General features: G+C 50.9%; 1 protein-coding gene across 15 annotated transcripts in view; it reads left to right on the top strand.

Annotated features, from left to right (window-relative positions):
- The window catches only part of BTRC (beta-transducin repeat containing E3 ubiquitin protein ligase), a 165,687-nt gene extending 156,892 nt beyond the window's left edge, over positions 1-8,795 (top strand). For all 15 annotated transcript variants that reach the window (XM_081074630.1, XM_081074629.1, XM_081074638.1 and 12 more), the window contains 2 exons: positions 2,231-2,423; positions 4,243-8,795. In XM_081074630.1, the coding sequence (XP_080930756.1) occupies positions 2,231-2,392 (162 nt within the window). In that variant the 3' untranslated portion in view covers positions 2,393-2,423; positions 4,243-8,795. The remainder of the gene's footprint in view (positions 1-2,230; positions 2,424-4,242) is intronic.
- Positions 8,796-23,142: the final 14,347 nt, after the last annotated feature.

Below are 23,142 nucleotides of genomic sequence, written 5' to 3'. Positions count from 1 at the left end.
TAATTAATAACATTCCAAAACAGGAAGCACCAGGCACAAATGGGTTCAGTGGTGAATTCTACCAAATGTTTGAGGACATTATACCAGTTCTCTGCAGTCTCTTTCAGAAGATAGAAGCAGAGTGAACACTTCCTAACTCATTTTACGAGGCCAGCATTACCCTAATACCAAAACCAGACAAAGCTATTACAAGAAAAGGAAACTGCAGACCAATATGTCTCATGCACACAGATGCTCATCTATGAGCTCATTTGCATCTTGTAAAGAATGTAAAATGGTACATCCGCTATGGAAAACAGTATGGCAGTACCTCAGAACATTAAAGATAGAATTACCAGAGGATTCAGCATTCCCATTTCTGGGTACACAATATATCCAAAAGAATCAAAAGCAGGATTTCAAAGAGATATTTGCATACTCGTGTGGTCTTGTCACTCCTCCTTATGTTTAGTGATTTCACAATAAGGATAATTTCTGAAATTATTTAAAAGGTAGTAATATGCCCATAAAATGAAGTAACTTAAAATAAATTTCAACAAAATATTAGCAAATTGAACTCAACAATGTGTAAAAAGAATTATATACCATGACCAAATGGGATTTATTCCAGTTATGCAAAACAGGTTTAATATTCAAAAATCAATGAATGTAATCCATCACATCAGAAAGCTAAAGAAGAAAAGCACATGTTTATGTCAGTAGATGCAGAAAAGGTATTTGGCAAAATCCACCATCCATTCATGATAAACTCAGCAAACTAAGAATAAAGGGGAATTGCCTCAACTTCTTAAAGAAATATGCAAATTAAAACTCCAGTAGAGTACCACTATAGATCTACCAAAATAGCTAAAATTTAAGATTGACAGTATCAATTTGTTGAAGATGTGGAGCAGCTGGAACTCTGATACATGGCTGGTGAGAGTATAAATTGGCACAACTTTTAAAAAACTGTCTTGCCGTATCTGCTACAGCTAAACATGCACCTACTCCATGGCCCAGCAGTTCTACTCCTAGATGAAATGAGAGCATATATCCATCAAAAGACATGTACATAAATATCTATAGCAGCTTTATTTATAATAGCCAAAACTAGTCAGTCCATATGTCCACCACAGGAGAAATGAGAAGTTGTACTGTGTTCATGTCATGGAATATCAACCAAGTAATAAGAAAAAGATAACTACTGTTACGTGCAGTAACAGAGAGGAATCTTATACTGTTGAACAAAAGAAATCAGGAAAAAAGAACACATGCTGTTAATGAGTATATTTATATGAAATTGAAGAACAGGAAAAATGAATTGATAATACCATGTTTCCCCGAAAATAAGACCTACCCCAAAAGTAAGCCCCGGTTAGATCATCAGCCAGACGGATGCATTTAGTACGTTATGACGATGTTCCAGAAGAAGATGACATGACTGTATTTGAATAAATGTACATTGTTGTACATGAAAATATAAGACATCTCCTGAAAAAAAGCCCTAATGCGTCTTTTGGAGCAAAAATTAATGTAAGACCCGGTCTTATTTTGGGGGAAATACAGTATAAGACTCGTTCTTATTTTTGGGGAAACACGGTAGCATCAGGGGGAAGGTAGTATTGACTAGTTAGTAAAGGGCATGAGAGTACTTTTTGGGATGCTGGAAGTGATCAGGGTGGTGGTTACTACAGTGGTGTGCTAAATAGGCATAACTGCTTATGAGAGCCAAATGTTAAATTTTCATGAATTTTGCAAGCTCGTTGACCTCCCACGGTAGCTTGAAGTTGGCCAGGCTAGGAATTTTTACACCATGAAAATGTGCAAATGCTTTTCACAAATTGGGGAGAGTTCATTGATAAACATTTACCAGCACACCATTGACTGCTCATCAAGCCTTGGCCTCTGATGGTAGAAGAATCCTAGAGATACAGAGAGAGGATAAAGCAAGGGAGTCACTGAGGGGTGGTTTTGTTCAGCCTAAGGAGAGCTAGCAATGAGAAACTAGCATACTGGTGACTCAGCTCTAGTGAATATTATTTTGATTGTGTTTGAAATCAACTGCCCAATATTTGACTTTTCTATCATGCCTTTAATCCACAGTAAGTTTTTTCTCTGTGTTCTTGAAACAACTAAACAGAGAAATTTATCAGCATAAAATAGCCTTTTCATAGACTCCTCCTGACGTGTTGCTGAATTTGTGTCCTTTTGATTTCGAGTAGCTCAAAAGTTTTTGTTTCTGCTTCTTTAGGAGCATTCTGGAAGAGTTTTCCGACTCCAGTTTGACGAATTCCAGATTGTCAGTAGTTCACATGATGACACAATCCTCATCTGGGACTTTCTAAATGATCCAGCTGCCCAAGCTGACCCTCCCCGCTCCCCTTCTCGCACATACACCTATATCTCCAGATAAATAATCACACACCGACCTCACACTTGCCCAGGTATGAAAATAATTGTGTGCGTAGCACTGTGGGTAGGAGACGGAATATTGGCTCTGAGGAATATTGCTAGTCCATGGAGCCTTCTCTTGTCCTTTACTTCTCCAAGTCCTGGAAGGCAAGGGGAGTCCACAATGTGAGACAGGACTAGGGCTGTGTATTGGAGGCTGCCTTCATCCAGGTAGGCAGCCTCAGTTCTGGATGATTCTTGAATGAGATTTAAATGACCCTCGTATAGAACGAATGATTCCTGCCCCAGTTATCTAATAGGATTGTTGAGAAAGTAAGAGATTTGAATCAGTTTCAAAACTAAGAGTAACAACCCAAAAGCCTATGGTTTTGTATTTCCCAGATCAAACCAGTACCTATAATAGAGACCCTTTTAATCAGGTAGATAATCTCATGTGCAAATGGGAAAATCTCATGGTGAAATATGCTGATTTCTCACAGCTCTGTCTTGTCAGTGTCATTTGATTATAAAAGGTAGCTTTTTTTATCCTTATTTCCAATCCCCACCTTCTCAAAAAATGAAAAGAACTGTCCTTAGACCTTGGAAGTAGCTTTGGAATTGGTGAGAACTCCGTGTACTCTCCCACTCAAGCCTTCGTCCTCCCTCTGAGGCAGGAAAAGATGGTAAAATTCGTCTCTATCTATATTATGGTATATTCAGACCATACCTTGTGTCCTAAGCAGATCAGATGCTTTAATTGGGTTATTGTTGGTTTGGGGAAATTGTACTACTACTGGGGAACGTTGCCATCATTACGATTTCTTGTTTCCCATGCTTGCCTCAGTTTTTAACGGCAGAAGTACACGTGTAGTACACTTTCCTGCACACCTTTTGGCAGTGGTTCTTCTGAGTGGGGTGGTTCGTACCCTGCTGGGCTCACTTCTCACGGAGGACACACAGCTTCCTCGTCCCTCAGCGTCCTCAACCAGGTCACACAGGCAGGCCTGAGTGACAGTCCTAGCTGTGTGCCCTTGGGCAACTAACTTCCCAGAGCTTTGGTTTTTTTATTAGTAAACTGAGGGTTGCAGTACCTACTACACAAAGCTGTTGTGAGGATTGCATTGAAATGTTATGTGTAAAATTCTTAGTACTTTGCACAGTGCCTAGCACATAACAAGCCCTGGGTAAAAAGTGGTCATTAATATTAATATTGTAATCATCATGTTACCTATCCCCTTTTGCCAAAATTTTCTCTTCCTGAGATATCTATCCATTTCGCCATTTTTAATATTCTTCCTGGTTCTCTTACTGCTTATGTATCCTTCTCCTCTCACTTCTAAAACACAGATCTCCTATGAGTCTGTCTCGGGCCTTTCTTCCTTATCTAAGTTCCCTTTGGCTGTCTTGTCTCTTCCCCAGGCTTCAGTTCTCAGCTCAGTGTGGATGGCTCTAAAATGTGCGTCTCTAGTCCCAAGCTCTGCCTTAGTCCCTAGGCCACATAGCAGCCACCACCTACACATCTGGTTTTGGAAGCTGCTCAGGGCCAGAACCTTAGAACGGCCCTCCCTGCTGTGCCTTTATAGGGAGCAGGTGACAGCTTGCTGCTACACCCTCCATAGTCACCCTTAATCTCAAGACATCAGTCGTGTGTGAGCAGTGTGCCCTGAGCATGTCAGTGAGCCCCGCAAAGCTCCCACACCGACCACCTAGCCTTTGACAGGAGCTCCTGCTCAGCACAGGCAGAAAGAGGGCATGAAGAAGGACTTCTGAGCCCGTCTCCCAACTGACACTAAGTTAATATTCTTTTCCTTATAGAGCAAGTGAGAAATACAGGGAAAGGGACTAATGACTATTTGCTCTGTTTTCACACAGGACTCATTAAAGTTGCGGTATTTAACGTATCTGCCAATACCAAGATGAGCAACAACAGTAAGAATCAAATACTACCCACTTTCCCCAGACTAGCCGAGGAGCGGGGCTTTGAGACTCCTGTTGGGACCCAGTCGGTCTGCAGTCGACCCAGGAGGGTCTGCTCAGCACAGCTGACTGCTTCCGTGCTGCTATCAGAAGATGTCTTTTATCTTTCATGAATGATTGGAACTTTGAAACCTCACCTCACTTCCCCTCCTCATTTCCCCTCTGCACTCATTTTTCCCTTACTTGGTTCCAGACAAAGATGACTTATAAATATATTTAGTGTTTTGCCAGAATCTCTCTTGCTTTGCTATTAAGCAGAAGAACCAGTTTCCCGATATAGCCTGCTGGGAGAGACCCACTTCTAGGGGGTGCACCTTCCAGCCAGACAACGCCCAGTGTCTCCCCATGAACTACAGGAATGCCCAGCGCCTGGCAAGATAGGTGCAGCCCCCCTGTGCTTAAGCGGAGACAGCTGTCTGTACAGCCTCTGGGGCACGAGAGACAAGAATGCGCACACTGGAAGATTGGGTCTCTTTCCTTCCATCTCTCTCTCTGTCCCTCTTTCCTCCCTCCCTCCACTCCCCTTCAACCTGTTTCTCTGCACCTGGGAAGAAAGAGTATGAAGAGAGTATCCTCAGTTAGCATGAGACAAATCAGCTAGAAAATGCAACACTTGGAAGAGTTAAATGCTGTTCAGTCAGAATTTCAAACCTAGGCTTTTGCTGCAAGTGACTCTATGTGACAACAGTGGGTTCTCAGACATGGTACTCTCATCATATTTGCAACTCTTCTCTCTTCTCCTAATACGCACCCCGCTGCCCCCAAAAAAAGGTGGGGAGCAGAAATTTCCTGGGCTCCATCAATGACCACATCTTTTCTGGACTCAGCAGTCTCCTTGATTCCATGTAGAGTGTGGAAAGGAGTTGCTGATTGCATTTCCTCTCATTAACAATTAGATGTGTAATAAAAAGCATTGTACTTCATCTTAAATCACTGGTAAGGCTCAGCCTACAGAAAGGTTTGAAATGGCCAGAGCCAGTGGCTCGGTGCGTTCTGCGTCATGGTTCACACACGGGCGCCTGCATCTTTGCCAAGACCGCAGTCAGTGGCTTAAGAGGTGGCCAGGAGTAAAAGTTGATTTCTTTTTCATTTAGGTCAGTAAATATCATTTCTCAAAAATCAAGCTAATCATCTCAACCTTACACTGCAGAACCTTCTGCTTTTCCCAAACCTGGTATTTACAAAGGGCAAAGCTGCCAGAGAGAACAGATCAGGGTGAAGTCTGGCACACAGGGTTTATTGTGGGGCAGAAACTGCCTCCTCTTTACTTTTCTTCCTCCTCCAGGTCTTACTGACTCTCCACTCTCCCCAACCAGTCAAGTTTCTCTGGCACCTGGTGAACAGCATAAACAAATGGGCCTCAGCACGGCCGCAGCTGACCCAGCCACTTGAAAGGCAGCTATGGCCTGTCGGTGTACGGCACGTGTGCCACCCCACCCTGGGAGCGTTAGGGCATACTGCCACCCTGTGCCCCTTGTTTCCTGGGCAGGAGCAGCCCTCCACCGCCACTTCAGGTGGCGTGGACACGCCCTCTAAAGGCCGTAGCACTGCCTCGAGTTTCCCTTAGAAGCTGAGCTTCAGGCCCATTGTGTCCATTCCTGATCAAAGCAGGATGGGAGCCAGTTGCAGGTGACCTCAAAGCCAGACCACCTTTAGTTTAGCAGAGGAAGGGGGGAGAGAAAGCCATCTTCACTCTTACCTCTGATTTGCAAGAAGGTATCCTCTTCCCAAAAAAAGAGGGTATCTTTCCTTTTAAAATTACACGTTAAAAAGCAGGTTTTGCATATGCATTTTTCATTCCTGCTTTATGAGTGCTTTTAAGCCTTTAGTTCCAGGTTAACATTCAGAAAATACTTTCTGGTGTAATGATATATCATTGCCTAGGAAATATTTTCTGAGTGTAATTCCCTTCCCAACTACCCAAACGCTACAGAGAAACGTTTTCTATCTAGTCACTATCAGGGTTCCTGTCTATTGTGTTGACTATTAATGGCTTATGATTGGTTAGGGATTCTGCCATAGATGAGGCGGAGGGCTGTCAGCCCTGAAAACCACAGGCCAGGCATTAAAGAAGCACGGATTTTAAGCTATTTCAAAATATTGTCCAACAGCCATAATTTTACTAGCCCTTCTGTTATATGCTGCTGTTCAAAAGTGGAAGCTGTTGAATATTCATTGGTGCCCGGGGTTTTGCTCTCCCATCTAGGTTCAGTTGAAAGTAGATTGTTTCTGAGATTGTTCCAAAGCTTGTCCAGTACATCATAAATGAGATTGAGGTGGGCCCTGCAGTCTGGAGCCATTAGCTCCGTTGAGGATATTCTCCAAGTTGTCCTTTGCTGCTGATGAAATGGGAATGAAGTTAAGTGGTCTGAAAAACTTGAGTCAGTCACATTCTCAGCTCTGGGGGTCATTTACCAGTTCATTGTAGAAGAAATAATCAGGTAGGTAGAAGTTCATTTCCAGAGAAGGTAAACCCCACTTACCATCTCTGCATGATTTCAGTGGGAATTGATTATCACTAATCCCCAACTGGGCTAGAATAAATGTAAAGTTTGACCTTTTTAAAAAGAGAAACAAAGAAAGTCTCAACGCATTTAAAGGAATGGTAGAAAAGGAATTGGCGGTGTCTCTGGGCTCTGAAATAAAATGTCTCCATTGTAGATTAGTCTCTTCTCACTAAAATTTCAATGTGGGCCTGAAAGAAACATTTCTTAAAGGTGGGAGGAAGCCCCTTCCAAGGTGGGGAAGGGGTGTGTGCATGCAGGCTCTGGGATGCGTGCAAGCTTTCCCTTCATACTGAGGCTGCATGGACAAAACCAGCATGCCTTGCTGCACGTGTGTGTATTTCCACTCGAGAACATCCTTTTACTTTCCTATGTGCAGTTTGAAAGTAAATGGGAATTGTGAATGGGAAGCCTTTTACATTTGTCCCTTGGCAAAATTCTTTCTGGTGATTCTTTACCAGAAACTTCAGAGACAGGGACTCTCTGGAACTCTATTGACAAATAATAAAGTCTGGCCCTCATAACGTGTTTCCGAACTGAAAAAGACCCTGGGACCCTGAAATCGTTCTGTTTTCTGCCTAAGAAAAATCCTTTTTCTTTTGTAAAATCAAAAGCTGAAGAGAAGTACGCACTCTTCTCCGTTGCTGTCTCTTGGTATCTATCCATTGGTCTAAACAGCTGGGGTTGATCTCCTTCTTACCATTTGACCGTGTATGGAAACAAAGGGCTTGGGGTGGAAAGGGTGGGGTATATTGGAAATAATTAGGGCGATTTTTTTCTTTCCTGGAATTAGATTAAATGCCTTGGTTTTGTTGACCTTGGCACCCTCCATTTACCTTAGATGGTAATACCTTCCTACCTGAAGGGGGAGCAGTCCAATCCAGAATAGTGCCAGCCTGTGGGGCTAGGCTACAAGCCGGATTCTCAAGGAATCCAAGGTACTTCCAGGTGGGAAAAGGGGTGCTTAGGTCACCACCACCACCTGTGACCATCAAGTCCTTTGGTCATCAGGTTTGCCATATGACTTAGTAAAGTCACACATTTCTGATCTTCCCTGTTTGGGTGAGTTCAAGCTGAAGAACATAGAAAGGTGCCCGTGCTTCTCCTTGCCTTCCTCTCCACCGTCCTAGAATAACGACTCTCACGTCTAACACGTGCACCGAGGGCCTGCAGGCTGAGTCCCTCTCCCTGGGCTCCAGCCACACAGCTGACCACGGACAGCCCAGAGCCCCTGACTTTCTCCACAGTCTCAACACAATCGGTGCCAGAAAGACAGCCATGTCTTAGGGCAACCCAGCTGAGCTTTGCTGCTTGTTTCTTTTACCTGTAGTTCATCTGTGATTTCAGAATTCTTTAACTGAGGAAAGAAACCAAAAGGGCATGATTATGGCTACTTGATTTCAGGTAGAACTTAATGCATTGGTATCCTGAAACCTCTGTGTTGGAAGTTGAGTACCAATGATCTGAAATTTCCTAGAGGCAGATGGTATCTAAACTGTGTGCTCTCCAGCTGACTTTTAGCTGCTGATTGGCCGTGTCTGTGTTTAAGGATGAGTGTAGTAAATAGTATTATAAAGCATCACCTCCCCTCTATCCCTTTCCCTTCTTGGACACCGAAGGAAAGACCAACAAGGAAGATTAGACCTCTGGGTACCAAGGAAACTGTTACCGTCCCAAATTAGTGATCACTCAAGCCCACCCCAGACTTCTGAGGGCTTCTCACTGGGCTCCCACTAGGGGCAGGCCTGGCAACAGATGTTGAGCCCTTTGTTCTCTCGACTTAAGTACTGACTGCTTTGACTTTTGTGATTATGTTTTGGTGATGTGTAGTCAATGTACCAATTATGTTCACAACCTAGGATCATGATAATAGAGTGTGTTTTGCTTTTTTTTTAACTGTTCAGAAAAAAGTAACTTAAATTACAAATATAAGATTAAAGTGAATTTTCTAAGTGTCTTGTCTCTTTGTCCAACATCAAGGGGACAGTGAGTTTTTCAACATACAGATTGAGGGGGTGCACAGATACCTGACACGAGAAAACAACACTGGCCTGTAGACACGTCAGAGCCAAATGGTGTGAATATATATGGGGCCCTGGCGTATCGTTAATGCTCCGTGTTGAATTAAATTTAAGCCAAAATGGTATCTAATTTGGGAACTGGTCAACATCGCCTATAACAATCCCACTTGAACCCAGAACTTAAATGCTCCTCTGCCACCTGCCTCCTCAGAGGATCAGAAGACTTGGGTTCTCCTGCATCCCATTTGGTCAGTTTCTGGTCAGGTTAGCTCACCTTCAGGAGCAACCTCCAGAGACGCCAACAACCTATAAAAATGAAGGGAGCATTGACTGGGAGAAACCCACCCCCTTTCCCTCCTTCAACCAATCCTAGAGAGATGGGTACAAGGTTACAGGCAGGGCAGGCCTCCCTCCTGTCCCTCTTCTCCCCTCCCAGAGTCACAAGTAGAGCCCTTGTCCAAGTCAACCCACCCCGTTTTACATCAGCTTTCAGTAGTATCCTCCCTGCTCCACCCGGCTCCCCAGCTGTCAGCCTGTGCTCTCTGCCTGTCGTACGTGGACCTACCATTCTCAGGCTGGCAAGTCAGGGCCCCAGGGCAGACCTATCCTTGCCGGAGCTGGAGGCGTAACCAAGCATCAGGTGTACACTGTGTTTTGCAGATGGGGAACCTCTGCAAGAAAAGAGGCTCCCCACACGAGTCGCCTCCCTACCAACTAAGGGTAGGGAAGGAGGAGTCAGCAGAGACCAGTCAGGGCCTCTGGCAGCTAATCAGTAGTCACTTCCAGCTGGACTCCTGAGCCTAGTATTGAGCAGAGGCTGGGCCGGCGGGATTATGGTCTCACCTTCAAACCCAGTGTCAGATGGCTTCCCTCAGGAAGACTGGCGTCTAGGGCAAGCCCTGGACGACAACCCTGAAGGCACTGTTTGCCAAAGCCAGGCTGGGCTTGGTTGGGCTCCCTCTCCCCTTGATACCTGTAGCTGTGCCACCGTCAGCCATGACTAAGGGGAGGAGACCTCTCTTCTTCCTGATTGGCTCTTGCCAATTAAGAGCATTTTATTAGGCTGCTAATTAAAGGCACTTCGTTAGCAGCAGGAGAGGCCGGGTGGGTGCCTGGTGAGATGGAGCTGAAGCCGGGAGAAATCGTTTTCTTCCCCCCATGGAAGCAGAGCCTGTCAGAGAACCCTGCCAGTCTCCACCCTTTCCCGCTGAGCCTACCACACCCCTTGCTTTCGATTAGCAGCTCTGAGGGGAGTGAGGTCATTACCAAGCCCAGGTGGAGAGCCCTCCCCTGCCTCAGGCCACATAGTCCTTCAGAGGCTGTCTAGTCCCCACGCACCTTACTTGGAGTCTGGGCCGCCCCAGGGGTTGTGCTCTCCCCACTAAGGAATGGCCCTTGGGTCCCATCCCTGAGGCCATTGCTGGCAGTCACCTAGTGAGCAGGATGATCAGTCACTTGTCATATGGTGTGAACTTCCATGCCCCTCCTCACCAAAGGCTCACAGTGTTACTAGGAAATGTGGCCTTCCTACCCATCCTTTTGCAAGAGCTGAGCCCTCGTAGACCCCGAGTGGGTAACGGAGGAGGAGAGGCTGAGGGTTTTACAATCCCAGCCTCACAGGCAGAATCCTCTGGTCCCGAGCTCGTCACACATTTGAGGCATTACCCCTGCTTGGTCCAAATGAGCTCTACGCAAGTCCTCTCCCTCCAGCAAGAGAGGAGGGCATGGCCATGACTTAGCAAGAGGGAGCTGGCATGCAGGGTCATAGATAACCCCTCTCCAGAACAGTCCTGTCCCATCTTGCTGCCCTCCTCACCCCCCTCACTTAACTGCAGAATTAGCACCAGCCCAGGCTGGGAGGGCAGATTTATGGTTAGGCCTGCCTCTCTCCATTTAACCTGAGGCCGGCCCGAGCTCCAGACACTAAATTAGATTTTTTTGACAATTAGAGAGACTAATGGGCACATCGCCATCCCCAGAGCCAGATATCCAGCAAGGCCGTCCTTTAATATCCACACTGGCCGGCCAGCCCCTCCCCAGCCCCCTCTCCCCTAGTGGGCATTTCTCTCCCATGGCCTGCATCTCTCTGCCAGGCTCTGCATGCACTTCTGAGGCTTCTCTGGTTCCCTCTCCCTTGATTTCTTACCCTCTCCTTCCTACCTCTTGCCCAAGGCCAGCTCGGCTCTGGAGCTCTGCCCCTCCTTGCCTTCCTTTCTTGTTGCTCAGCCTCCTGCCCTCCCATGACTTCTCTCTCCATCTCCACCTTCCCCAGGACCCATCCCTCTGTAACTTCCATCTGCCCATATTAGACTGCAAGCCCCCTGAGGGCAGGGGCTTGTACCCTATCTATCCCATCCCACATGCTCAGCAACCAGTGGGTGCAAAATATTTGTCCTGAGCCTGCCTCCCTTCCTCCTCCCTCTGAGCTGCTAGATCTCCAAGGCTTGCCCACCCTGCCCTGCTGACCCCAGGCCCAGCCCTAGCTCTGGCCAGGCTCTGCTCCAGGGTGGACTTAGGTCCCCTTCCCTGCAGCCCCTCAGCTCTGGCCCTTCTTGGGCTTGGTGGGTAATGAGAATGCAGTAAGTGGTGTTGGGTGTGGGGGGGAGCTGCTCACATTCACTCAGGCAGACTCATAGCTCTGTCAGGCTGATTGGTCCTGAGTGGAAGCAAGAACGGCCCCCCATGGACACGCTGAGATTGGTTATAAAATTACAAGCATTTGTTCTGCTGTCAGTGGCCTTCTCTGCCTCCCCTCTGCCTGCCTGCCTGGGCTCCCCACCGCCCCCCACCCAGCCCTCTCTCCCTTGGGGTCAACCCACACACCTGAAGGACCCTGGCCACAGGCCTCCATGGCAGATGGGGCCAAGAGGCTGAGGCCACTAAGCTCCCCATCCTGGCAGGCCTTCATGCGTTGGCCCTGGGATGGTCAGCTCAGGCTGGCTTCAGAGTGACGTGACCCTGTGCTCAGGGTTTCTTATTCCCTGAGGGTAAGTGGGGTTGGGGCTCAGGGCAAACAGGCCTTGGAATCCAGAGCTTAGATCCCGAGCCCAGAGTGAGATGTCCGAGCCCAGGCCTCCCTGGGGCAACCAGTACCCACACCTGTAAGGGGGTCCTGGGCAGGGGTGTGGGAGATGGGGGCCTGCCATGCTGAAGGAGGAAGCAGCAACTGCCAGGGCAGTGGGAGAAGCCCACCTCTATTCTCTTCATATGGCCAGTCCCCTGCCCTGTACCCTGACCCCAGGCAAGGACAAATAGGCCCCTAGTAGAGCCCCCTGCCGCCTGGTCTAAAAGCCAATATGGCCCACCAGACGCCTGCCGTGGTTACCCTCTACAGGCTACGTCCCCTCAGCTCTGCCCCTGCACTCATCTTCTAGGGCCAGGGGCCAATAGCCATCAGTCCAGTCCTCTGGCCTTTACGACCTCAATTATTCCCCAAGCATGGGTGCCTTGAAAACCTGTTCCGTGCCCTGGCATGCACGCTCAGAGAGAAGCACCCCGTCCTGGCCCTGCCCCTGCCTGACACACATGCCAGTCCAGGCCCTCTTACTCTGGCCTCTGGGTCTCCTTCCCGCCACCATTTCTCCAACAAGGCCCTCTCCTCTGACCCTTGCTCCAGCCTCAGTCTCCACCTATTTGTCACCATACTGTCAGGAGGCGCCAGGACACCCTGTAACCAGCTTGGGGTGGGGGCACGTACTGAGGGGAGGGCTTCCCAGCCTGGAGTGGGGAGCTGTAGGGGGCAATATCTCCTGGCTGTTGGCTACAAGGGGCCTTCCTGCCATCCGTCATCCATTCTCAGCCCAGAATGTATTTGCTGTAATTACATCTTTAATTAGGGTGGTGACGGCTCATTGTTCACCAACAATGATAGATCAGATCCTCCCGCTTGCCATCCTCCTTCTGTCCAGCTCCCTCTAGTTCAGCTCTCCTCCAACTCTGGCCTCTGGGTTGGGAAGGATACACGAGAACCTAGTCTCTGCCCACTGAGTTCTGGGCACTGAGGCCTAGAGCAGCCATGAGCTCCACCCCAAGGGGGATTATGTCCTTTTAGATCCCTAGGAGCTTCCAAGGGACTGATTGGACCCTGATACCTGCACCCAGGACTCCCTGCTAAAAGGCTGCTGTGGCCACCAGATGTCTCCTTGGTCCCAACTAGCCAGGTTTGGGGGTGAGGTGCTAATATTGCCCCATTCACACACATGCCAACATCACCACACCCAGGCTGGACCTGGGCCACACACTCCTCATTTGAGGAGCTGACAAGCTCAAAAAGTCTCACAACTCTAGGCTGCGGGGTGTATGGGTGGGTGGCCCCGTCTCCACGCTTCCCTGCGCATTAATCAGCATCTCTGACCAAAGCATCCACCCCCATACCCTGAAGCCCACCCAGGCCATAGGTCCAGGCCCAAGTCTGCACGTGGTGGGTGTTCAACGACTCAGTGAATGACTGGTCAGTCAGGGAGGGGAGGTCAGAGCTCCTCATTGAAGGTCAGGGGCTGGTTGGAGCCCATGCTGAGCCGGGGGGCCAGAATGGGCCCAGGACTAAGGCCCAGGACCCTCGAGGAGGACTTGTGAGGGCAACAACCTTACTCTGGGTTAAAATCCCAGCCTGGCACCTGCTGGTTGTGACATTGTGTAAGTTCTGTAACCTCAGCCTCAGTTTCTTCATTTCTAAAATGGAGATGAAAGCAGTGCCCTCCCTACCTCGTAAGATGGCTACAGAGTCACTGAGACTCTGTAGAGAGCTCCACGTAATGAGAAGAGGCCAGGCTAAGGTGGTGGCAGCTGCAAGGAAAGGTGGTGGCTGAGCAGCTGTGGGGAACCACCTCTACGTGGCTGGCTCATGACACCAGGAGCTAGGAGGTAGCCTCCATCTTGTTTTGAGGAAGGCCTTGCCTGCTCCAGGCACCGTTGAGCACAATGGTAGGGGTGGCAGGGCTGTGACAAGGTGGTGTAAGTTTGGGGGCACAATAATTGCACATGACAAGCTTGCTGACAGGAATTGGCTGGCCTCCTTTCAGAGCTGCAGGGACTCTTCCTGCAGTGTGGTCAGGTTCTGGTCAGAGAGGGGCCCTGGTGGGTGAGGGAGGCACCATGCCCTGGCCTGATACAGAGGGAGGTGCTGGGAGGGAGAGCCTCGAGGCTCAGCGGGGAGCTTGGCCTGTACCTTATCTTTAAGGGGGCTGGGCTTCAGGAAAGGTGGAAGAGGGCACAGGAGACAGATGGAGTGTATCCTCTGCCCTTTCTACCTTCCAGCTCTAAAATTCTGACTCCCCTCCTTCCATGGGCTGTACCACTCCCCACAGAACCTCCCTACTCCCAGAGGTGCCCCCCTTTCCCTTCCCTCTTCCCCAGTGACCCTCTACACCCCCTTCCCAGAGTGACTCCGAAGCCCAGGCTGGAAGGATGAGCTGTACCTAGCGGTAAGTATGCGCAACATTACATATGTATATTGGAGAGTAAATAACCCCAAAAAGCGCCTTGTAAATAGACTCCGAGTTTATCCTTTATTAATGAGGCACCGAGTGCCCTGCTGTTTTAGAGCAGCGAGACTTTCATAATATCAAAACCTAAATTACACTTGCGTCTCTCATCCCAGGGACGAGTATCTTTCGGCTCCGTTTCCAGTGAGTAGGCAGGGATCCCTCCTTGCCCTGCCTGGGACATGTTGGCAGTTTTCTTCTGACCGGTGGGAGGGTGGGAAGATGTGTGTGCGTGCCTGTGTCCCGACACATACCTGAGTCCCCAGAGAGCTCAGAGTCTAAGGCCTTGGGCCACTTGGGATGCTGGTGTTCATTCCTTACATGGCGTTTACAGGATGAAGGGTCACCCCAGGCTCTGGGGTTTGGAGGTGTGGGATGGGGCAGTGGATACTTACAAGCTCTGTGACCAAGTCACTCCTTGCCTCTCAGCTTCAGTTTCCCCATGTGTAACATGAGGATAAACATCTTCCTCGTGGGATGGTTGTGAGGACTGTAAGTGGGTCAGAAGTGGGGGTTGGTGCCGAGTAAGTGCTTGTCAAATGTGAGCCACGATAGTGACTATGGAGACGACAATTAGCTCCCCTCTTTGGAATGGGTCACCAGTGTCTTCTCTTCAGTTCTGGGAAGAGATCACAAGTGGGCCACAGAGCTCTAGCTCCATCCTGGTACCAAGGTCCTACGCTGACAGGGGGATACCCGGGCCTGTCTCACCCCCGGCACAGTCAAGACCTGATCTTCCAGTGCCCCCCAACCCTGCTCAGCCAGGGCAAGGCGCCTGGACTCTCTTGAGTCCCCATGTCCAAGGCCTCTCTTGGGTCCCTTGGGGATTGTGCCCACCCTACCCCAGGCCTGAGCCAAGCTAAGCTAGGTGGGCAGGTGGGCATGTGGGTGCCATGTGGGCAAGATTTACAGCCTGGCCGGCTAGGCTCCTGGTGCTCCGGAGGGCATCATGTCGAATCTGTCCCATTATATGGACAGTTGAGTTTAATAGTCATTGTGTGCTCACTCTGAGCCCAGCAAACATTGCGGGGCGACACCCCCTCCATGCGAGCCGCCCGCTCCCCAGCCACATGGCCCATCCGTACAGTAAATTAAAAATATGAATCACTTCTCCCCACTGCCTCCCCAAACGCTCATCTTGTCAGCCTCTATGTTGCCTTCATTTGTATTACCTTAATTTAATGTTAATTATGGTCTTCATTTACAAGGAACAAGCAAGCCCTGCTCTGCCAGGGGACCTTCCCTCCACCCCTCCCCATCAGCCCAGGAGGGAGAGGCTGGGGGAGAAGGGGAATTTGGGGGGCTACAAAGGAGTAAGGAAGGGAATTCGGGGGAGGGCAGGAGGTGAGATCTGAGCCATTAGTGGCTGATGGTGACTCGGGAGGGACTAGGAAGACCCCCCCCATCTCCTCCACAAACCCTGGCTTCAATCATTTAGTCATTCAACAGTTATTTATTGAGCACCTAATATGTGCCAGACAACCAGGGAGCAGAGAGATGGGGCGAGGAGGTCTCCTTCCCTACTAACGGCTAAAGGAGTCCCCTCTGCCATCCTGAAGAGAATGCACAGGAGAGCATCATCAGGAAGACACATCATCCATGCCCCAACTGGGCCGGTACATGACTCAGCCCAGAGGGCAGAGGACATGGGCGAGAAAGCTCCTTTCCCTTCCAATCTCCCTTCTTAGCTACCAACGCCATCCCTACCCCAAACTGCCTGGCACCCTTTCCAGTGAGGAAGTTCTTTCTGGAGTCTTTCCAAGTCCCTCTTGCTGCAGATCAGTCTAGGTTCAAAGCCTGAGTGGGGCCAGGAGTAGACGAAGGGTGACGTCCAGGCTGCACTGTGTCTGAAGGGTTGTAAGGAAGGCATTGTGGGGATTACCACCCATAACCCCACTACCCAGTCCGGCCCACCTGCCCAAAGCCCTTGTGTCTGAGAGGCCTGGGAGGCCTCAGTGACCTTTTGGCTGTCCCTGTGCTGCCACACTCTGCAATGCAATGGGACACAGTCACAAGCCTGTAGAGCCTGTAGGGGGCTCAATAAATGGTGGCTGATGTCACACGTGTGCATATAGGGAGCTGGCAAAGGGCCACCTGCACTCAAGCTGCCAATAACCATGAATACCAGCCCCTCCCCCCACGCGTGTCTTTTCTACTGGGGAAGAGGGTCTCCAGCTGGGAATATCTGCTTGACAGATGAGGCTGTTCTGAGTGTGTGTCTGCATGTGTGTCCGTCTCCAGGGATCCTTGATCCACACACCGGGACATGTGTCCCCCCCAGGATTGGCGTGCCCCCTCATGTCCCGTGTGCTTGTATATATGTACATGAGCGTGTGTCCAGCAGGCCCACTTGCACGTGTGCGCGCCTGAACTCATGCACGCGACACCCCCCACCTCCGCCTGTCAGCAGCGCTGATGACATTGGCGCAGAGGAAAGTGATGACAAATGCCCGTTATCAGCGAACGAGGCCAATGACAAATGGGCGGGCGCCCGAGCAGCCCCATTACGCTGTAATAACAGAAGATGGATGGCCTGGCGCCCCCAACCCCCCATCCCCTGCGCCGGTAACGGGAGCCGATCCGGCTCCGCCCGCCCGGGAGGGAGCCGCGCCGCCTGCCTGGCCGCCAATCACGGCGGGCGGGGCCGAGATGCCCAGGCCCGGGAGCTGAGAGCCCAAGCGGCCGCCCCGCAGCGTAGGAACAAAGCAGCGCGCTCAGCGGGAGCAAGGGGCGCACTGGGCGGCAGGCTTGGCGGCAGCCAGGACGTGCAGCTGTGCACACACATGGCCTGCACACGCACCCGCCGCCTGTGTCCTTGCATGGTGCACCTGCAGCTTCCCCACCTCACAGGACCACGGACACATGCTTTTGTGCCATGCCTGGGCATACATCTGCCACCAGATCTGGGTACACACTCACCAAAGGAAATCCACGTACACGGAGCCACGCATACCCCTGCTCCTGCAATTCATGCACTTGCCTACAGAAACGGCTTGTCTGGGCATGTATGGTCTCAACATGCCTGCACATGCATGGATAATACGTGTACACATAAGCAGAAATGCTTGTGCGTGGACAGAGCCCTTACACACAGCTCTGTGCACACAATTCAGGGCCTCCAAACACACCCACACCCTCACACAAAAGATACCCACAGCTGCATCAACAAATATTAACTGAGCCCCTACCATTCACATGTCAACGAGGTGCTGTGGAGTTACAGTGATGAATATGACACCATCGCTGTCATCTAGAATGTTAAGTCTCCTAGAGGGACCAGACAAATGGCTATGAGTGAAGGCAGAAGATGATTTGTGCTTTGACTCAAGCCCATAGTTTGTGACGTGAGATTTCCAACTGGAAAATCAGAGAAGTCTTCCTGGAGGAGGTGGCTAAGGAAGAGTAACTTTTCAAAAGGAATTGAATTCTGGGGGGAAAAAATAAAGGTATGGAAATGTTCGTGTAGGGAGTGTTTGAGGCCAAGGAGTCTAAGAAGCTAGGAGTCCAAGCACATGGAGTTGAGTGAGTGTGCTGGGGATGAGACTTCACAGACAGACTGGGGACTTGAGGCTGGAGCCGGAGGGGGCTGGAGGTTACCCGACCAATGGGGAGGCAAGTCCACACAAGAAAGCCTGAGGCCTGAGCTCCTACTGGACGTAGAAAAGGAGAGGACCAGGAGGTCAGTGAAAGTAAAGTAAGCCCGTGGGAGGTGTCAGGCAGGGCGGGCTTCACAGGCGTGTGAGCTGTGCAGTCCCATAGGGCCCTGCATTTATTAGGGCCTTGTGCTGGATTTAATGCTGTCTTAAAACTTTTTATAATTGTATAATACAGAGCCTGTATTTTCGTTTGGCACTGGGCCCCCAAAATTATGTAGCCAGCCCTGGAGCCAGGCATCTCAGGTTTCCAAACCTCCAGTAGGATAGGAGGAGGAGCAGGGGTTGGGGGGATGGTGAGCTTGGTTGGGGCCAGCGGTGTGGGGGCGTCTGCATGTGGAGGGAGGGGTTGAGGTGTTGGGTGAGGATTCATCGTCTCCATCCCCAGAGAGGGAGCTGGGACCTCACATAGGCCTCTGGCAGGCTTGTTTCTACTCCTCAGTGAGCACACACGCAGCCACATGCCGTACAGGTGCCTGTTAAAACATACCTATCTTATGGACTCCCCTTACTGGAGTCTAAGCTCCCCAGTGTCCCCAGGGCATAGCACATGCTTGCCACTTAATACCCATTTGTTGAAGGAATAAGTGATGCGTGAATGAATGAGCACACGAGTCCACACGTGTACACCCTGGGCATCCAGTCACCCACCATGAGGGGTACATGCAGGCCCGGATATGTTTCTCTAGCTACTGCCCTATACTGCCTCCAGGGTTGTTCTGTCACCTGGTATCCACTTTGGGGTAAGAATGCCCTTGCGTCAGTGGCCCCCTCATTGGGTATCTCCTGTGCGGGGCAAGCTGGGCAGGAGTTAAGGATGAGCTGGCAGACGGAGGAGCCCAGATGATGGGGTGGGTGGGAGAGACTATGATTTGGAGCCAGAGGATCTGAGTTCAAGTCTTCGCTCCTTCCTCTGCTGACTGCTGCTGTCTGTGCTTCAACTTCTTCATCCACAAAATGGGACTATAAGATGTAAATGCACTTACACAGTCATCTTGATGCTGACAGAGATTATTAGAGATATATTTCAAGTCAGGTATTGAGAGAGTATGGGGACAGAGCCAGGAGAGCAGTTTCCAGGCTCTCGGCCTCACGTGGAAAAGTGCTGGCTCAGGTAGTAGATGGCCATCAGCTGTTACCAGTTAGTCAGTTAGCCATTGGCCACTGATATAGCTGCCGAGGCTGAGCTGGCAAGCGCAGAATGCAGCTAGCAAGTGAGGTTGGTTGGCAGAGAAGTGGAAGGCGGGTTGCAGATCGATCGTGTGGCTCCTGCTTCCTGTGTCTCCAACCCAGCCACCAGCGAGAATATAGTGGTATGACTCCCCTATCTATGGCTCCGTGGGTGTTCCTTTTTGGCCTCACCATATCCTGTGTTCTTGGGAGCGTAGACCCTGCATGACAGAGAGCTACTTCCTTCCCCTAAACAATGGGTTCCCTGGGGTGTTGACAATAGACTGGGGACCCAGGGGGTAAGCCAGGTGACTTCAAACAGGAGGGAAGTTGGCAGACCAGGGATGAGGGGACTTTGGTTCACTCTCAATAGAGCCAGATGATCTAGGGGTTGAGACAGCCTCCAGCCCACCCTCCACCCCCACCTCCCACAACCCACTTGCCAGTAGTAACACAGGGCAAATATGAGGTGCCCCGATGACTAAAGTAAACACTCTGGCTGCAGGTAGCTTGGGGTAGTGAGAGGCAGAGGACACCTTCAGAGATATGGGCTGGGGGAGGGAGCCTGGTGGAGGGGGATGAGGGGAGTGGAGAGCAACATGGTTCCCCTGTTTCTCTCCCAGAGTGCCCTGCCTTCTGCCTGAGAGGTACTCCACCTGCTAGCTTTGGCTTCCCAACATGAGACTCTCTCCTGTTCCTGTCTATAGAATGGGGGGGGGGGCATTCCCAGGACCCTCCACCTGTCTCCCTCACCCTCATGTGACTCACTTTGGGTCTTTCCAGTATGTTCTGGTCCCTGCTTCCTCCCTCACTATTTCAGCTGTGTTAACCATCACCTCCCAGACCCTCCAAGAGCCCTCGGGGAAAACCCCAGCAAGGGGACTGAAGTGAAAGGCACTGGCACTAGAGAGATGCAGCCAGGAGGAAAGGGACAGCAGCTAATGGGCCTCGTCCCTCCTCCCTCACCAGTTCACTTTTTCTGTAGCGTTATTGACCCGTCATTAGTTATCGTCCAAGGTCGCTGGGCCTGGCCCAGCCATAAATCATGGCAGCTGGAGGGGGCAGAGCAATGGTTCCCATGATACAGCAGAGAGCTGGGCCCCCAGCACACCCCGTAGGACGACGAATTTCCCCAGTCGTAGGAGAGCTTCCCACCCACTCCATCCGCCTGCCCTTCCTCTCCTCCACTCTCCCCTGCCATTTGCTTCTTCCCTGCCATCTCTCCCTCCATCACTCACTCTTTTCTCCTCTCCCCACCTTTTTCTACAGCCACGCCCCCACCGCCCCGGCTCTGCGTACTAAGTTGGTGAGCGATGGGGGAGTAGGGGGTACTGGGTAGGTACTGGTTCGCTCTCATTGGGTGTTTCACTCCACTTGGTCTCTCAGTTTAGAGCTTCCAGGAACAAGGACAAAATTCACTCAAGGGGAAACCGAGGCACAGAGTCCTGACCAGAGGCGAGTCTGGGAAAGGGGCCCCACTTAATTCAGCATCGACGTCACCAGTCGTAGATTCACAAACCCTTCTCCCCTGCCGGGTCATGAGAGGGTCGACCCACCCATGGAGGGGCGCGCTAGGCCACATCCTCATCGGCCGCCTTCTCCAGATAAGCGAGGGGCCGCGTTGCTCAGTCCGGACCCTTCCAGCCCCACTCCCCATCCCCAGAGCTCGGAGAGAAGCCCTCCGGGGCAGTTCCTCCGCGGCCCCTGCCGACCCCTCTACTCCACCCCTATCTCTGGTCCTCGCACTCGGTCCGTACTCTTCGCCTGTCCTCGCGCGCCCTCTGCTGGCGTCCTCTGGGAAGCGCGCCCGTCCGCCTCAATACCCGCTCCACCCCCTGCGCGACACACCTACTGGTAGCTGCCACTGCCCACCCCGTCTCCGCCCAGAAGCCAGATACCGCCCCCGCCCCCACCCCCACCCCCGCCCTCGAGGATGTACCCTGGCGTGCTTCCTTGTTCCGTCCTGCCGGTGCTCCGGAGCAGCCGCTCCCACTCCAGATCCCAGAGAAGCCCGTCTTTCCTATGGAGTGGAGGGAATGAGGTCCCGAAAGACAGAACTTGAAGCGTGGAACTTGACGTGTGGAGTGGAGAGAGCGTTTCTCTTGTACGTGGAGCCAGGCTCTGGAGGGGCATCTGCAGTCCGAGCATATACTTCACAGGGCAGCAGTGGGGTTCCTTCAGGCCACCTCCCGGGGGCCCTCCTCCATCACTTGGTCCTGTGGCTTCCGCAGGAACTTGGGTGGGGGAGGCTCAGGGAAGCCCTTAAGGAGGGGACTTTGGTGCTCAGCTCTGAGATGGGGGCTGCAGTTTTTGGCCCCTGAGGTAGGAAGCTGGGGCTGCCCAGCGCTCCAGGCTGTTCTCTGGCAGGGAGAGAAAGGGCATGACCTCTGGGTCCTCAGTCCTGGGGCCAGACCCTGAGGGTCCTGGGTTTTCTCCCCATTATGCAGCTTGGAACAAAGGGGGCAGGCCAGGGGGTGATTCCTTTCCCCTGGGGTGTTTGGCCTGGCAAGTAAGTAGGGTGCCTGACCAGAGGCCCTTGTCAAGCAGGTCCCCAAATGCTCCCATACAGTGCTGAGTTCACGGTCACAGTGATGAGAGATGATTCCTTAAAGGAAGCCTGGGGCTGGGGGTAGAGGATGTCTCAGGCTAGCCTGGGACCAATCGTGGGAACAAGTCAGGCATTGGGGGGTACGGTGGGAAAGGAGGCATATGCAGGTACATGTGTGAGAGAATGAAGGGAAAGAGGCAGGTTTGTGCAGGGACACAGGTGGGGGCTATGGGGCCAGGTGAGGCATGTATGGGGATATATGTAAGCTATAGAGCCAGGATCCCTGCTTCCACGCCACTGATGCCCTATACAGATGGGAGGTCAGGGGGTCCCATCACAGGGTAAGTGGGCATTTGCTTTTAAAACCCCAGGATTCAGGGCCAGGGACTGTGTCCTTCAACATCAGCATTAGGAACCCACCACAGACTCTGAAAAGCTCAGGGCTCCTTGCTTTGGATACATGGGAGAAAAGGTGTTAGGAGAGAAAACTCAGTTAAATCTTGGCTAGAGCCATTCCCAGAGGGGAGCCAGGGAAACCAGATGGGCTTCCTGGGTCACAGAGATCTAAGCTGAAATCCAGCTCTGCTCCTCATGTGCTGTGTGATTTAGCACAAATTAATGAACTTCTTGGGGCCTCACTTTCCTCATCTGCAAAATGGGAATAATGCAACTACCCATAGTGCTATTGGGAAGATTACATGATATAATCCATGTACAGGACTGCGTCAAGGGTGAGTAATCAGGCTAAGGAGTCAATCAATAAACTGCTGAAACCAAAAATCTGGTGCAGCACCAACCTGGGTCTCCTCACTGGAGACTCTTTCCATTAACTTGCAAAATGTCAATCAGCCTTCCCCAGCCTCCAAAGAAGTTGGTGCCTTCCAGGAGGAATCAAAACATATTTTGCCAGTATTCACCCAGGCCCCAAGAATAATTTTGTTTTAAACTCTGGTTTGGGAAGGAGAAGGGAACTCTGGTTTGAAAGGGTACTAAATTACCAGCTGGCTTGTAGTGCCCACGTCTTAGAACACTCTGCTTATCCCATTTCCATAGAAACCCCTTCTGTCCAGGACCCCTTACTGTAAGAGGTGAACTCAATGCTCCTCATAACCCAGGGGTTTGGTCCCAGGGAACACAGTAGGGAGTGGTGAGGACTTTGGCAAGTGGGAAGCAGCTCCAGTCAGTTGCGGCTCTGTGGGAATGTAGTGGGAGGAGCGCGGCATTATGCTAAAGCCCCAGACCTCTCCCAACTTCATCTTCCTCCCTCACAGGAGCCTCCTAAGACACCCTTTCCCTAAGTCCAGAATATTAGTTTTTTATTGCTGCATAACAAATGATCACAAACTGAGTCCCTTAAAACAGATCCATTCACTATCTCACAGTTCTGTAGGCCAGAAGTCCAGGCAGTGTCAGCTG

This window comes from Rhinolophus hipposideros, assembly GCF_964194185.1.
Source record: "Rhinolophus hipposideros genome assembly, chromosome: 15".
In the NCBI taxonomy this organism is placed as follows: domain Eukaryota; kingdom Metazoa; phylum Chordata; class Mammalia; order Chiroptera; family Rhinolophidae; genus Rhinolophus; species Rhinolophus hipposideros.
The sequence above is the reverse complement of the archived record's forward strand: the minus strand, read 5'-3'. Positions and strand labels throughout refer to the sequence as shown.